Source organism: Drosophila innubila (genome assembly GCF_004354385.1).
Source record: "Drosophila innubila isolate TH190305 chromosome 3R unlocalized genomic scaffold, UK_Dinn_1.0 2_E_3R, whole genome shotgun sequence".
Classification (NCBI taxonomy): domain Eukaryota; kingdom Metazoa; phylum Arthropoda; class Insecta; order Diptera; family Drosophilidae; genus Drosophila; species Drosophila innubila.
The window spans coordinates 23,753,522-23,770,131 of record NW_022995380.1 but is presented as its reverse complement, the minus strand read 5'-3'; the positions used below and the strand labels follow the sequence as shown (position 1 = coordinate 23,770,131).

General features: G+C 38.0%; 1 protein-coding gene across 3 annotated transcripts in view; it reads right to left on the bottom strand.

The window, feature by feature from the left end:
- Positions 1-1,800: 1,800 nt before the first annotated feature.
- Positions 1,801-16,610, bottom strand: part of LOC117792101 (nucleolysin TIA-1-like) — a 36,744-nt gene continuing 21,934 nt past the window's right edge. The window contains exons 2-8 of one of the 3 annotated variants that reach the window (XM_034632086.1): positions 13,766-13,853; positions 11,378-11,453; positions 11,157-11,253; positions 6,095-6,284; positions 5,023-5,424; positions 4,440-4,593; positions 1,801-1,890 (exon numbers count right to left, since the gene is read on the bottom strand). In XM_034632086.1, the coding sequence (XP_034487977.1) occupies positions 1,849-1,890; positions 4,440-4,593; positions 5,023-5,424; positions 6,095-6,284; positions 11,157-11,253; positions 11,378-11,453; positions 13,766-13,853 (1,049 nt within the window). In that variant the 3' untranslated portion in view covers positions 1,801-1,848. Of the gene's footprint in view, positions 1,891-3,528; positions 3,751-4,439; positions 4,594-5,022; positions 5,425-6,094; positions 6,285-11,156; positions 11,254-11,377; positions 11,454-13,765; positions 13,854-16,610 lie in introns of those variants that run through there. The other 2 variants (XM_034632085.1, XM_034632087.1) reach the window with 2 other exon arrangements.

Here is a 16,610-nt window from a genome sequence, read left to right as displayed (position 1 = left end):
ATTTAATATATAAATTTTCTTTTTTTTTTATATATGTGCTGTATTTTCTTATAGCCAAATTTCTTTAACTCTTTCTTAATGGTTTGGTCAACAATGTTTTAAATTTTTATCTGCCTAAGTTTGTCGCTTACGTAACAAAAAATTTATACTTTTTCATTTGCATTAGCTTTGTTTTTGACTAATTTTTTAGTTTATAAACAAAATAACAACAGAAAATATGCAATAATCGCATCAGCTTCAATCTCTCTAAATCGATCCAAGGTTTTGCTCTGGTTTAAAATCACATCTACATCTAAGTCGTTTGCTGTCTTTGGTTCAAACATGCAATGCCTCTCATAGTCCAACTACGTGTTAGTTCTAGTGCTAAAAACATCTTAATTTTAAGTTACAACTCGCTAGTTACTTAGGCTAAACATATACATATATGTATGTCTGTCTATCTGTCTATCTGTCTGTCTGTCTTTCTGTAATTTGTGTTTCCTGGGGGTTCCACTCGGAGTTCGATCAACCATAGACATAGATACTAAATATCTCTACACAACATTCAGTTATGTATCCGAACAACATATATTACTCTACTTGCCACTCCCATTTGAAATTTTCATTGCACATCCCGCCCATTTATATAAAAATTCAATTCAACTATTCTCTCTGCATGCGTCTGTGCATAAAATGTTGTTAACAATATCAGAAAAGGTCAAAGTAAAATCATAAAAATACAGATAAAACGCGCCATATGTAAATCATTCCCATTACTCCTCCTCTCTTTCTCTCTCTCTCTTTCTCTGGCCCATCAAACACAAATGTCCAAACTGAAATGATATCAAGTTTAATTGCTCGATACGTACATCATCTGCATGTACATACGAGCTATTACATGTTATTTGGTTTTTTATCATTTTAATTGGTTTTCATTTTGAACATTTTTTGTTGTTGTTGCAATTTATCATCCAAGACATACTCACACATATGTATGAATATATATTTTTGTATATATATATAAACACATATCTATATAAATATTATATACTATGTGCTAGCAGCTAGTTTCTGTTCGCTTTTTAGTGTTTCTGTATCAATATATATGTCTGTTGATTTATACATATGTTTGTCTAGCTCTAAAATATATATAATTGTATGTATTGATGTACGTTATATAAGCATATTTCTGTTTTTAATACCAACTACATAAACCATTTTACATATTTATAAAGTTCACGTTTGAGTAATGTATGTTTATGGGTGTGTTAGTGTGTATGAATGTGAGTTTAAGTTTCATCAATGCCTTTAAGTTAGTCGAGACTTACACAAAGAAACTCAACTAATATGTATACTTATATGTGTGTATACTCTATATGTGTCACTGATAATAATTTTACTGACTGATAACTTCTAATCTATTGCCGAACCAATAATTATGCTATTGTTGTTAATGGTTACAAATTATACTATCTGTTGTTTGAAATTTGCATTCGATTACATTTTAGCATTTTCCGGTTATTGATTCGTTATTTGTGTACTTTATTATGGCTTAAATCAATTAATATCATTCGATGGCATACTTTGATTGTTATTAATATATTTCTATGTAGTATATTTGCATGTACTTGTGTATTTGGGCGTTTTTCTTTAGTGTTTTCTCAACTCTGTTCCACAAACCTTTTTTGTAATTCGCAATCTGCAGGATAGAAATGTGTGTAGAGTCTACAATTGACAACGAGGTAGACTGAAACTGAAAGACTCTGCAAGGACAGAAGGTACTCTATATGAACTCTAGCAAATTGTCAAATCGAAAAGACATGTGGAGCACATTTTTTTTTTTTGCTTTAATCGGTTACTGGAGATAAACTAACACAATAAATTAGCAGCTAGCCATTCATCTTCTGGCAACTGAAATAAAAACATATACAAAATATGTTTTATACGTTTTAGACAAGTATAAATTGTTGAAAAGTTCAAAAATGAGAATTTGTATAATGTTTTTGTGGAAATTATTGTAATGTTGCTTTGTACAAAGGGTTCAATTTTATTGCTTTTTGCAAACATTAAATCATAATGATAATGAAATAATTGCGAAAACAGAAAAGAATAGAAAGTGTATCAAGTTGATCTTGCTGCTATTATAATTACAAAGCCTGTGAGACAGTTATAAACTAAAGCTTGATGCCATTGAGTATCGAGTATCGAGTATCGATTATTGAGTTTGAGTTAAGCTTGTGGCTGGATTGCATTGGACTTTTTGTCTTATTTCATTTATAAACATATTTTAATTATACTCGTATCAATAGGTTCTTTCAGATACTTTTAGCTGCGAGTGCTATTGTTTCTATATGTGTGTAAGAGTGAGTGTTTGAGTGTCTGAGTGTGTGTGTGTGTGGGTGAGTGTGTATAGACGTTTTGTAGGAACATGTCTTTCAATTACTGAGCAATCACAAAATAAAGTACTTTGAGTATTTGTAACATTTAGTTGCATTTAGTTATAGGAAAATGATAGCAGGAAATGTCGAGTTCACCAATTTCTCTTGGCTTGGCAGTTGTCTATGTATGCGTATGCGTATGCGTATGTATGTGTGTGAGTGTGTGTGTGTGTTAGGGTATTTTGATGTGGCGTCTTTTTCGTCTAGATCTACGATAGTAATAGGCACTAGTGCTAGGTGTATTATCATTGCGATGTACTTGCTCTAAGCGATTATCAAAAACTGCGCAGAAAAGTAGGCAATGCTAAATTATATTCTACGAGAGTTTGGACATATGTGTGTGTGTGTGTGTGTGTGTGTGTGTGTGTGCGTGTGCTAAGGGTCTCCTGGGATCGTCTGCGCCTGTGTCTGCTTTTTCCGCACGCCTGTCACGACGCATACAGACATAAAAATTTATATAAATAAGTGCGTTTGTATGCGTGTGTATGTGTGCACGCGCGTAATTAATTTTAACGCATTTTTAATTATGTTTATTTAAATTTAATTTCGCGTTCACATACATATATGTGTATATGCAACTGTGTGGGTATGGGTGCTATATGTGTCTGTATGTGCGTGTGGATGTATTCTAGAGTCTGACACAGAATACAGCATACTTAATTTATGGCTTTCCCTTTATTTACCAAATTACTTTTTATTTAAGTAAGCAATTCTTGTTTGTATTTTTTTTTGTTGTTTCTTCTTATTTTTTTTCTTTTTTCTTTAATTAATTATAATTCTATTTAATGCTTAACTCATTGTTGTAAAGCATTAAAGTATTTCTATTTATGCATATGTTTGTTTTGTCTATGTTTGTGGGTGTGGGGGGGAATGTGGGGATGTGGTAGTGGTGTACTGTCTGTGTAATATAAGCAACTAGGTTTCCAAATGTGTTTTATTTGTTATATGGTTTTTGTTTTCTATATTTAACTTTTTTTGTTTTCCATATTTTCACATTTAAGGCTTTTTTAAAAGGGCCGCTTACAACTGTTTATGCACTAAACTATCATAAACAATTGCAACAATGTGTGTATGCTATGTTTAATCTAAGTACTTTGGCTTTTTTTTTGCATTTGGTGCACCGTTCAAGATTTCATCGTGGAACTTTCCTTCAAACTTCTTGTCAATTGTAAATTTTGTGTCGGCGCTTCGCATTTTATTTACAGCTTGACTTTTTGGTTTTGGGTATGGTCAGAACTTCTGCTGTACTTAAACATTTCGATTGAATTCTTAGCTTTTTGTTTAATTTTAGCTTGCTTTATGTTTACTGTGCCTGCAAAAGTAAAGGATAAACCTTAAAAAATAATATGGGTGTTAGTAAAAATTGGAAAAAAAATAGTAGTCGGAATAAAATGATTTATAATGCAGAGAATATTGTATGCAATATTTTGTGTACCAATATACGAAATAGGGTAAGGAAAACTACGCAAAAATAGCGATAAAAATATGTCAAATCTGAAAGAGATTAACAAAAAAAATCACATGCCTATATGGAAGGTTTAAAATTATATTACATTGAGTAAACAGTAGTAAAAAATATTAGCAAAAAAAAGTTTAGTTGGTGGCCTGTAAGCTTAAGACGATATGCATACTATTTATATCCCTGCTCAGACCTGCAGCTGTTTGTTTAATTAATAGAACTTTAATTATTTTAACATAAACTCTAACACATGCGATTGAAATGAACTCACATTAGAAATAAATAAACAAAATTAGTTTAAAGAAAACATATATTGCATGTACAATGGTGACAATTGGTTCATTGTATGAAGAGTGCATCAAAAAGACTCTAAAAGCATTTTAAAATAATGAAAAAACTAAATCGATAATCGATAAATAAATGAGCGAAACGTATCGAATTGAGAATGCATTCAAAACATTCAAAGCACATTCTAACAATGTGCGACACTTTATATATACAGTTGTGAGTGTGTGTGTGAGAGAGTGTGTGTGTGGTGTGTGTGTGTGTCAGTTGGCACATACCTGTGGGCTCACTTGGAACTGCTGTATCGGATAGGCAACAACGCCAGCGGCCTGTGGAATGGCTGTGCCTGCAACTCCTGTTGCCAATTGCTGGGCAGGCGAGATCTGGGCTTGGGTAACGCCTTGCCAGGTGGCGGGTATCTGCACGCCCATTCTGCAAAATGTGAATAAGCCAGAACATGCGCACAAGCATTAGCAAAGAGTTGGCCAAAACGAGCAAGAGATCTAACTGCGAGTCTCCCCTGAGTATCGAATATGCGAGTGCTGCTGAGCAATTAGCACGGTAAGAGCTCGGTCAAAACTCGTACGTGGCTGCTGGCTGCATTTGGAAATATATGTACATCTATTCTCGCATTGTATAGCACAGCTCGGAATGAAAACTTTAGCAATTAGCAAATGAATACACTCATCCGTCATGCTGTCGCTGCCCATCCCCCGGTGGCGGTTCAATCATTCTACACTGTTACTCGGGAAGGGGGCAGCTAAGTACACCTGAGGGGGACAGGGCAACGCACTCGCACTCGTACCTCGAACGCGAACACATCAGCTAATGAAATAATTATGCATAAATCGATGGACCTACCCCATGTAGCCCTGCTGGTAGCCACCGTACTGTCCAAAGTGGTAGCCCTGGATGCCCTGCAGGAATTGATTTTGCACGGCCGCAGCACTGGCCGCCGCTGCAGCTGGTGTCACGGCGGCTGCGGTGGCCGACGAGGCCGGATAAGTTGGCGTCGGTGAGTACCAGCAGCCGGTGGCAGCCAACTGCTGGCCATAGGCAGCGGCAGCAGCTGCCGCAGCACTCACGCCATATGGAAAGCCGGCGGCAGCAGCGGCAGCACTGTTCAATGCCTGGCTGGCCATAGTCTGAGAATTGTTCGGATCGCCGCTCTCCTTGCCCCACGAGCACTTCACGGGCTGGGCATTGAGTTCGGTGTTGTGCACACCAACGATGGCGTGTGTGGCCGCTTCCTTGGTGGAGAAACTGAAACGCGAGACAGAGCAACAGAGAGACAAATGAGCTGTTAGTATTATTTAATTTTGGTTTTTAATAACTTTATTTATTGCTTAACTTTGTGAATTATTTGTATTTTTAATACTATTTATCAAGTAAACATCTATAAATTTTTTAAAACTGGACCAATTTTTCAAAATAAATTGTAATTTTTATTACAGTTTGGTCTCTAAACTCATTCTGCATTCAAATTGAATTAATTTTGTAATTTTGCTACGACTTTAAGGCAATTTAGAATTTGTTAGCATTATCAATATCGATTAGAGTCAATTTATAAATAAGTAGACTTGAAATAATTTTTAATTACTTTATTTATTGCTTAACTTTATGAACTATTTTTATTTCTAATACTATTTTTTGTTCTATTAGAATTAAATATAAAGTAAACATTTATAATCTTTTCAATACTGGACCAATTTTCCAAAATAAAATGTAATTTTTATCATAGTTTGGTCTCTAAACTCATTCTGCATTAAAATTTAATTAATTTTGTAATTTTGCTACGATTTTAAGGCAATTTAGAATTTATTTTATCAATATCGATTAGGGTCGATTTATAAATAAGTAGACTTGAAATAAGGAACTATATTGATACACAAAATTAAAATGAATTATACTATGGGTCAATCTTAAATCTTACCGCACAAATGCGTAGCCCTTGTCCTTGAAGACGCGTATTTCCTGTATCGCGCCATAGGGTGCGAATGTTTTCTGGAGCACCTCCTCGCTGAGAGCGGTGAGAGCGCTGTTAACGCCTCCCACATAAACGGTGCAATTGGAGGGACTGCTTTGGTTATAGACCTCATCGAATGTCAACGGCTTGATGTTCTCTAAAAGGTAGTTGTATAAAAAATTGGAAAATTTATATCAAAAACGATTGTCAACGATTTTCAGTTTTCATCAACGGCGAAATTAATTTCGACATCAAGCCACAATTAATGACTGCAGTTTTTATGCCTGTTCCGTGTTCCCTTTATTTTCTCTGCTTCGGTTCTGTTGTTTCTGTTATTTCAACCAACTGCATGATTAATATGCAAATTAATTAAGGGTTTTGCCCGCAGCAGGAACAACGACAACAACGACAACAACGACAACAACAATGGCAACAACGGCGTTGCCTACGTTTTGGTAATTAAAATAACCGAGTACACTTAGTCAATGTGTTCGAGGTTGTACCTCTGTGTGTGTGTGTGTGTGTGTGTGTGTGTGATTGCTGTGCGACACCATTTACCGTTGCCTCAATTGTTGTTGCTGCATTTTTAAAATTGTTGCTCTTGTTATTGCATTTTTTATTATATTTTTTCGTTGTTATTTTTTTATTCAGCCATAGTTTGCAGGCAACCCACATTGTTGGTCATATTGTGGTTGTTCTGCTGTTGCCGTTGTTGTTATTATTGTTATTATTGTTATTGTTGTTGTTATTGCTTTTAGTTGTGGTGACTGCCATACAGCATTTGTGCACGTATTTGTATGCAAAAGTTACACTAATTACTTCCTTTGAGGTTAAAGCAAAATTTGCACTTTTAAAAATAATGTCAGGCTTGCGTGTTTATGTCTCTGTTTAGTTTTGAACAATTTACGAAGCTTTCAGCTGCCCTTCAGCTAGAACTACATTTACCTTACACATTTTTTTGTAAACTAAATTCATCAGGCTGATATTTTACCTATTTGACTAAATAAATATATCAAATGCTAAACAAATTATTGCTTAAAAATACCTTTGGCATTTTTTTTTTAATTTCTTCGACTATAGCGGATGGATTTCCTTCGTAAAGGCCTAACCAATCCTAACTCTGTAATGACACAATTACAACCCTCCTATTAAAATGCCTTTACATACTTCAATACCTGTCCCTTTCTCAGTCGCTCTCTCTCTCTCTCTCGCTCACCTGTCCGTGTAACGAGCATGCCAAACAAAACACGAAAATATGGCTCAATAGCATGCAACAGGACATTACTCGCACACTCGCACACTCACACACACACACACACACACACACACACAGCCAGAACTAATACAACGACAATCAAAGGGAACGGCGCAACGTATAAACTAACAAGCTTGCGAATAATTTTGAAAGCCTTTGCTGCAAATGTATGTGACTTACACACACACACACACACACACACACACACATACACTGAGCGAATGTGAAGCTTATGCAAACGGCATTTCATACTTTTGAGCGCAATGTTTCACTAATTTGCACTTTGCTTTGTATTTTTGCTGGTTTCCTTTCACTACGTTCCGTTTCGTGTCGTTTCTTTACGCTTTTAAATAGGTGGAATTAAACTTGGATATACATACATATATACTGATATTCTGTACGAGCTTAGCCTTGAAGCTGTCAGCCAGGTCAGCTGCCGGTTTGAGCCCAACTCTGTGCATTCTTTCGACTCGTTTCATATCATGTCTGCATCAAATTAATGGCACTCAGCTGTACAGTTTCCTGGCCTTTTTTATTGCAAGTGTGCATAGAATTATCATGACTAGTGTAAATAATTAATAACAGTTGGTTTCGCTTTAGTTTCTTCAACCAGTTTTAACTTGAATGAGCTACTATTGGTATCGTAAAATATTCAGCCAATCAATTACATAAATTATTTATGTCGTTAGTAATTGTTTAAGAACATTTCAACTAATCAATAAACTTGAGAGGGCGTTGACATGGGGCGTGGTCAGGTAAGTTTTACAGCACTTTGTCAACCGAAAAGCATTCAACAATCTGTAGATTGTTTGATCTGACAAATTATTTACTCCCACCCACTCCCTTCTATCTCACTTAATGGCCAAAATATATTATTCTAGAAACAGTTCCAGACTATGTACTTATGTCTGGGCATATAATTTACCTTTAGCTGGCAACTTTCTTTGGCATTGAGCGCATTGAGGCATTTCAACTTTTACTTAATTGTGCGCAACTCGGCATAAAATGTTGATTTATTGCGACAACTACGACTGGTAACTGGTAGCTGGGTAGACAGGTAACTGGTAACTGGTAACTGGTAACTGGCCCACGCACACTGTTAAATAATTTGCTGCAAGTTTTGCACCACAACACCGCACCACCGTCAGTCACATCCACTCGACAGGAGTTTTGCTCCTTCGAGCACAGTCAAAAGTCAAATAGTTTTGGGCACAGAAATTTGTCATACAACATCGTCGTCGTCTTTTGTGTGTTGCCGGCATATTGTTTCAGGTTAATTAAGTTATTACCATAATGAGCTTGTAAGTATTTTGGCCTTTATTTATGGCATGCATTGAAACCGACTCAAGCCTGAACCGGTTAACAAAAGAAAAACTTTGCCAACAACTTTTGTCACGAGCTTCTCTTCTCTGTTGGCTATAAAAAATACCAAACGCGTTTGTTATAAACCCCTAGCTCTAAATAGCCAACAGCAAAATATAAAAAAGCAGCAAGTTAAATAAGTAAGTGCTCTTTAGCAGAGTAAGCTTAACTAGAAGTTACCCTGTAGCTGGCTTGGAGTTGCACTAATAAATAAAATTATAAATATGAGCATATTAATATTATCATAAATATTGCTAGTATTACGAATTTAATTAAAATCGTTATGGCTGCTATAAGTTATGAGAATAAAAATGAAAATCAAATTATTTATTAATTTTTTTATTCATATGCACGAGAGTTTTTATGATTTATTTATGGATGTGCAAATAAATATGAGCACAGCATTTTCTAATTCTTCTTCTTGCTACATTCTAGCTACACTTTATAGCTTCAACTCAGCTTTTTATGCATTTCTTCATCTGCAAATGCTCAAAATACCCCTTTGCACCTATGGGCATAGGGTATTAGAAAAAGAAGAAAATTGCAAAGCGACGCCAAAATTGTCACAACTGTAAAATGCGCAATTGCGTCGGCTCGTAAATCTTGGCAACAAAAGGAGGCGACACACACACACACACACACGCACACACACACACATACACTAAGATCTCCATCCAGTTGAGAGTGGCTCACTAAACGCTACTACTGCCGACTGATTGCCATGGCCATAAAATGTGCAGCCTGCTTAAAACATAAAAATGCCAGGACAAGCCTGTCCAAAGCATCCGCAGCAGCAACAAAAACAACAACAACAGCAACAACAACAACAGCAACAACAACAACAGCAAAGTGGCAGCGTAAAACATCAAGTAATGCCCAAATTCCAAATTCCAAATGGCGAAATGTGAAATGTGAAACGAGTTGAGTGCTACAAATCGTAAAGGCTGACAGCAGGCGCCCCAAACAACTAGACAGCCCATAAAATCGAAATATATACGCTATATAGTATATACTTGCATATGTATGTTGTCTGTGTATAAGTACACGCATCTGGAATAACCCTTTGAAGAGTCAACTAAATGGCTGGCTCGTAATTGTGTAAAATCCTTGGCTAAGAGTCAACTCAAGTCTTCGATTTTGGTGCTGAGTCAGCTAGTCGGATTAGTCGGGCTACTTGGGCCTGTCAACCATCAAAATATCCAAATTATTTTGCTGCCAAATTGCTAATAATAACTTGTATTACAAGCAAACCAAAACTCCCACCACTGTCACACTCCTCCAACTATAATAGACAAGAGGGAAAAAAAGCCGTGACAAAGGCAAATAAACAATGAGACCAATAAAAATCCGCTTAAGCTTTCATAGGCGTTTTTTATGACAACAATATAAATGCAAAAAAGCAAGAACAAAAAATTCATGCTCATAGTTTTTTCTTTATTTTATTTTTTTATATATTTTTGTGGAACCCTTCAACATGTCAGAGTTTCCTTCGCACGATAAATTCCACCTTGACTCTCTGTATGAGTGTGTGTCTATCTATGTGTGTGTGTGTGTGTGTGAGTGTCTATCCTGAGGAATGCCAAATGTTTGTTCTATAACCATGAAATTTTCTATCCTCTATCTTTCACTCAGTGTGTGTGTGTCTTTTATGATAATAGTTTCGTGTTGGCAAAATTTATTTATCTGATTTGCACCCTCTCGTTTACTTTCCCTTTGTGCCTGTGTGAGTGTGTGTGTGTGTGTGTGTGTGTCAGGCAAATAAAAATTATGTTAAAACATGCAAATATGCGTTAACTTTTGATTTATGAATGACAAACGATACGCCCTTCGCGCATGTTTGCCAACTGTTAATAATGATTATGCTAGTTACAGTTAGTTTTGTGGTTAACAATGTTCTGGCCCATTTGGGGGCCAACAACATTGGGGCCCAAATGAAAATTGATTTCGTTCTTATTTTTTTTTTTTTTTTGTTGGGCATCTTTGTGCTCGTCGTCGTCTTGGACTAATTGAAAAAGTTTAAACCGAATTTGGTCCAGGCCATTAAGGAAATTAAGCGCGTGCGGTTTTTCATTTCATGCGTACAAGAACAGCAAGAGCAATATTAAGAAAACATAATCTGGCAGAAAATTTGCTGCGACACGTTTATATAAATAGCAGGTTGCCTGGCTGCCTGGCTGCTAGGCTGCCTGGCTGCCCTGGTTTTACCTTTGACCCGTGTCATGCTGCTGCTACCTTTGGCATTCATTGTCATAATTTCCTGTAATAAGAACGACGCGTCGACTGCCAGCAACAACAACAGAGAGAACTGAAACACGGGGCAATAACAACAACGTGAGGTTGCTGGCCTGGCTGCGATTCGTACGCATGGCCGGAAGCACGAGCCAGGCCAGGTGACAGTCATGATTTGCTTACCTTTACTCGCCGGCGGTTTCCGTGTAGCCCAATTCGTGCGAATTGAGCGCGAGCCAAGCCACTGGCCGTTCATGGCCGTAATGGCGCTCTCAGCTTCCTGTGTTGGCCAATACCACGATACAGACAGAGGCGGAGACAGAGACGGAGACAGAGAAAGAGATGCAAAAAATGGGTGTTAAGAACTATGGAAAATGCAATCAAATGTGAACTGCAATGCTTACCGATTTCTTGATGAAGGACACAAATCCATAGCCCTTCGATTTCAAGGTTTGTGGATCGCGCACCACGCGGCAATCCCTGCGAAGAAAGAAGTCAAAGATAGAGTGTGAGAGAGATGAAGTAAAAATTTAAAAATATATATCAAATTTAAGCTGGTTCAACTTTAAATTCTATGCAAATTTGCGTGGCGAACAGATGTCGAGAGTTTGTTGAAAGGTTTCCGTTCTCGTATTTATTTTTTTTTGGGCAATTTCTCTTGAGTCGTTATATTGCGGAAATTAGAAATCTGAACTCGTGTTTAAAACTTTTTTATTTATCTTGGCTGTTGAAATTAAAGTGGCTGTATAAAAATTTGTAGTACTTTATGACATTCTGTTGTCTATGGAATTATTTAATATTTTATATGGCAGACATATTCATAACATTTCTAATCGCAGTCAAATGGCTTTCCATATGAATAAAAATGCTTTAATCTCGTCACTTTTGAAGCAATTTATTTGATTGCCAAGCTTCCGGCTTTCAAATTGATTTCCCACAGCAATTGTAAGAGTCAAAATTCAGGCGCGTTTTCTTTTATTTATTTTGTCTTTTTTTTGCCTTTCTTGGCTGCGATACCAAGGCAACAACTAAGCTAAGCTGCCAGCAAAACTTTGGCAATTACCCCCGCCGTTTACTTAACGCTGCCAATGGTCGTGGCCGGCAACTTTTTTATGATTATGATAAGTAAAATGCCGACAGAGTCAAGAAGCGGCAGCCGAGAGCTCCCGTCAAGCTGGCAGACGACTTATTAAATATTCACACGCGCCGCGCATTTAACAAAACGCAACCCAAATGCGCCAAGACCCCAAAAATATAATGCCAAAACTAAGCAACAACAACAACAACAACAAGAACGACAAGAGGCCGTTAAACCTCAGACAGACCAAAAAAAAAAAAAAAAAGGGCAAACAACGACGCACGCATAAAACTTTTGACAAAGAAATCGTTGTTCCCTTTCCCGTTTAGGAACAAAAAGAAGATGAGGCTGATCCCAGCGAGCCGCACGACCGAATCCGTATCGGATGCCAAGAATCTGTAACCAAGTTCTGCTCCTTCTCGCCTGTTTTTGTATTAAGCGTTTTGACATCTTGGCTAACAGAGCCCACGACAAATACCGTCACAGAGAAAGTTATTTCAAGGCAGCAGCTGCCGTCAGACAGAGAAAGAGACACAGACAGAGACCGAGACAGAGAAAGAGACACAGACAGAGATAGTGAGTTGAGAGTTGAGAGTGAGATAATCAGAACGGAACGTGGGCTTTGCCGTTTCCGGTTGCCTGCACCGCTGTGGCATGTTGTACAGTGTACACATATGTATGTACGTAGGCTCGTACGATGACTCCGTATCAATGATAATGATGTCAGCGATATGTATCATAAAGGTGCCAATCGATTGCTCAATAAGGCGTCGAGACATCGATACACCAGCTGATTGAGGGCACTTGAAATGGCAGCTGGCAGGGATGTTTTGGGGCCAAAGTGTTTCCATTTCATTCATGGCATCCTTGTGGATTGGGGAACCAATCAAAGGACATGCGCCACTCATTAGCACATCGCTGAATGCGAATGGCTAAAAGCCTCTCGGCCAAATCAAAGCCATAATCATTTTAATGAGTTTTGAATTATTAACATTCGAAATTGCCCCCGTTAATGAGTGGCAACTCTACAAATGGGTGGAGGGGGAAGAAGGGGAAACGAAACCAACAAGCGCGTAATCCAAAAATCAAATACTTGGCCAAAATTCTTGACAAGCCGCCGGCGGGCAGGACATGCCACAGTGAAGAGCCTTCTGTCAGACATTTCAGTTTAAAAGTTTTCGCTTCAACAGCAGTTAATTAAGTCAAGTTTTCGTGTTATTGTTGCTTCTGTCTGTTATCGTTGTTGCTGTTGTTGTTGTTGTTGTTGACCATCAGCTCATGCTGAAAAAGCGCAACTTAAATATTTTAATATCTGCCTCCCTTTCTCTTTATCTCTCTCTTTTGCTCATTGTTGCCACAACAACAGAAATAACTGATGCGACACTTTTGTGTTTACTTTAAGAAGCAACATCCTCGCCATACAGTGCCAGTCAAAAGAGTTCGCTTAAGTGAAATTTACATAAATGTACTGCTCGCGCCGTTATGCATTTTTTATGTGAGCCAGCAAGCGGCTTACTGCGTTGCCAGACCCCACTTGCCTCTTGCAACCACTGTGGGGCAACCACCACACATGCGCCTGCCAATAATCAACGAATGCCGACTGCGTGCCCCAAAAGAAGAAGAAAATTGTCGGAAAACCTGGCCAAAATGTGAAAGTAGGCCTAGAGTATATAAAGTTAACTGGCAAATGAGAAATTTGCATTTAAATACTTACGAGATTTCGCCGAATGGTGTGAATGCCTCGCGCAATTGCTGAGTTTCAATTTCAGAACTTAAATCACCGACAAAGATGTGGAATTGTTCTGCAAGAAAAGAAGAAAAGACAAATGAGAATATTGGTAAAATTTGAGACATATATGTTGGTAGAAAACTATTAACTAGTAGTACTGCTTTTTATTCTTTAAAACTTTATGACAATTCTATATAAATTCATTATTATAACTGTTATGAATATCATTTTTATTATCATAAGTTATAAAATAATAAAGATATTGCCGTATTATGTAACATTCCCAAAATTATAAAAACATTATTAATGAAAGTATATTTATTTAATTAAGTACTGCTTTTTATTCTTTAAAACTTTTTGTCATTTTTATTAATAACATTATTATACTGTTAATTCTCAATCAATATCATTTTTATCATCATAAATTATGAAATAATAAAGATATTCCCATATTATGCAACATTACCAAAATTATAAAAATATTATTATTGAAACTATATTTATTTAATTAATATAACTGCTTTTATATTGTTTTTCCGATTTGCATTGTTGTCAATACTTAATTAATTTATATTTTATACTTATACTAATAAAAGAACTTGTCAAGATGCTGCATGTCACAAGGATTTTGTGATCTGTGATGCTGTGATTAATTCACTTAATTAATTAACTGCGCACTCACACCGTATAATTGCAGTGGCATGTGTTTAATTACTAATTAGCTTAATCTAATTGCAAGTAAACTTGCCACATTCGCTCAACTTTGAAATCGTGTTGTATTAGGCCAAATGTCAGCTTCGCATTATGTAAACAGTGGCAAAGGATTGGCAACGGGATGGAGAGAAGAGGGACAGTAGCTAGTGCTTATGTGTGCTGCTTATGTGTACACTGTACAGTATGTACTCGGTATGTGTATACCAAATTCAGCGAGTGCACAAATTCAAAGGCTTTCGCTGTCATGCAGGCTGCACAAACACAAATGCAAAGAGCAAGATGCACACACACACACACACACACACACACACACACAGAGACCAACATAGCAAGCATACATACACATGCATACACTCAAAACGCAATCATTTATTATTATTTTTGTGTGCTTTGTCTCTTTGGCACAGAAAAAGTCGCAACGTTTCTGCCACTGCCTTTGAGGAGAAGGGGTGGGGTGGGGCAAAAAGAGGGTGGTTGCCGTTGTCCTTCGTATGCTTTTGTGTCAGCTCAGCTCGAAGCTCCAAAGCTGAGTAAAACCAAAGCAACGGCAATGGCAACAGCAACAGCAACAACAGCAACAACAACAACGACGCGCATGGGGTGGCAATGGGTTAAGGGGCAACGCAGTGGGTTTTTGGGGGTCGCAAGACACATACACACACACACACTTTTGCACAGTGAGAGGCAGAAGTCTTACCCTAAATAATTAGCACTATTCAACTGGGGCATGACGACGACGATGACGACGACGACGATGACGACGAGGACGAAGAGGACGAGGACGAGGACTATGGCGACGTTGATGGGCGCGGCTTTGACTGCCAGCCTGACTGCTGCATGTCCTGCGTTCTGCGTCCTGCGTCCTGTGTCCTGTGTCCTTGTCATCGTCATCGCTGTCGTCGTTGTCGTCGTTGTCGTCGTTGTTGTTGTCGTCGTCTGCTGCACGTGCAGAAATTAACATTTCCGGTAATTTTGCGAAAATGAAAAGCAAAGCGAAAAATTAACGGCAGCAGAAACGTAATGCGGAAAGCTTTTGTGTTAAATAAATATTAAAAGCAATTCGCCAGGCCGAGTCACAACCACATGACGCTGATGAGTAGAGAGAGAGAGTGCGAGTGCGAGAGAGAGAGATAAAAAATGATAGAGAAAGCAAGGCTGAGTGAGTTATAAAAGACTATGATGTTGGCTTTTAAAAACAAACCAAAATGTGTAAATCGCTGCCTGCGTATACTTTATATTTAATTGAAAATTGCGTATACGCCACCATTAACGAACTCATTGTAAAGGTACTCTGCGGTTGGGCTTAGCTTTTCCCCTTTTGCTGAGATTGTACCTTTGTCAGTTTGGCCAGACTCAAAACTCTTGGCAACTCACAGAACGAGTAGTTGTCATTATTGTGAGTCAATTGTGTGCAACGTTGTTGGTGTTGTTGTTGGTGGTGTTGTTGTTGGTGTAGCAGCAAGTCAAAGGCGAACAACAAAGACAATTGAGGCATGCACGCAACTTGCGAATGAATTCACATTGAATGGCTGCCCTGCCTGGTTGACTGGCTGGCAGACAGACAAAGACTTGGCTTATTGGAGCCGCCGAATGTAATATTCATGAAGCAGAACGAATCGCAAAAGTTGCTCAAGAGAGACAGAGGCAGAGACAGCGGCAGAGACAGAGAGGGGAATTGAGACAAACGTGTACGCTAATTGCAGTCAAAAGGGAGCTTTAAATTTACGACTCGACTCGAGTCGAGTTCGGTATCGGTAGCTCGTTGTGGCATCCACCACATTGTTGTTGTTGCCTCAAGGGACAAAGGTATGACAAGGGAGAGGGAAGGCAGGGCAGGGCAGGAATTTCTTTCCATCTTTCGTCTGTCTCGTCAACTCGTTTGGCTGATTAAAACTGTGCGTATGTAATGAGTTAATTAAGTTTTTGGCAGCGCTGCCATAGTCCTGCCACTTCCGCACTCCCTCCTGGGCATGTAAGGACCCGCACACGTGCACATAAATTAATCATAAATCCTTGGCAGGCTCAAGGCATGACTGTAACAAGTGTTTTGTATATTTGCAGAGGACGCGTCTGGGCTGCGTTGACTTGAAAGAGCCTAACAACCTCAGCGCTGGAT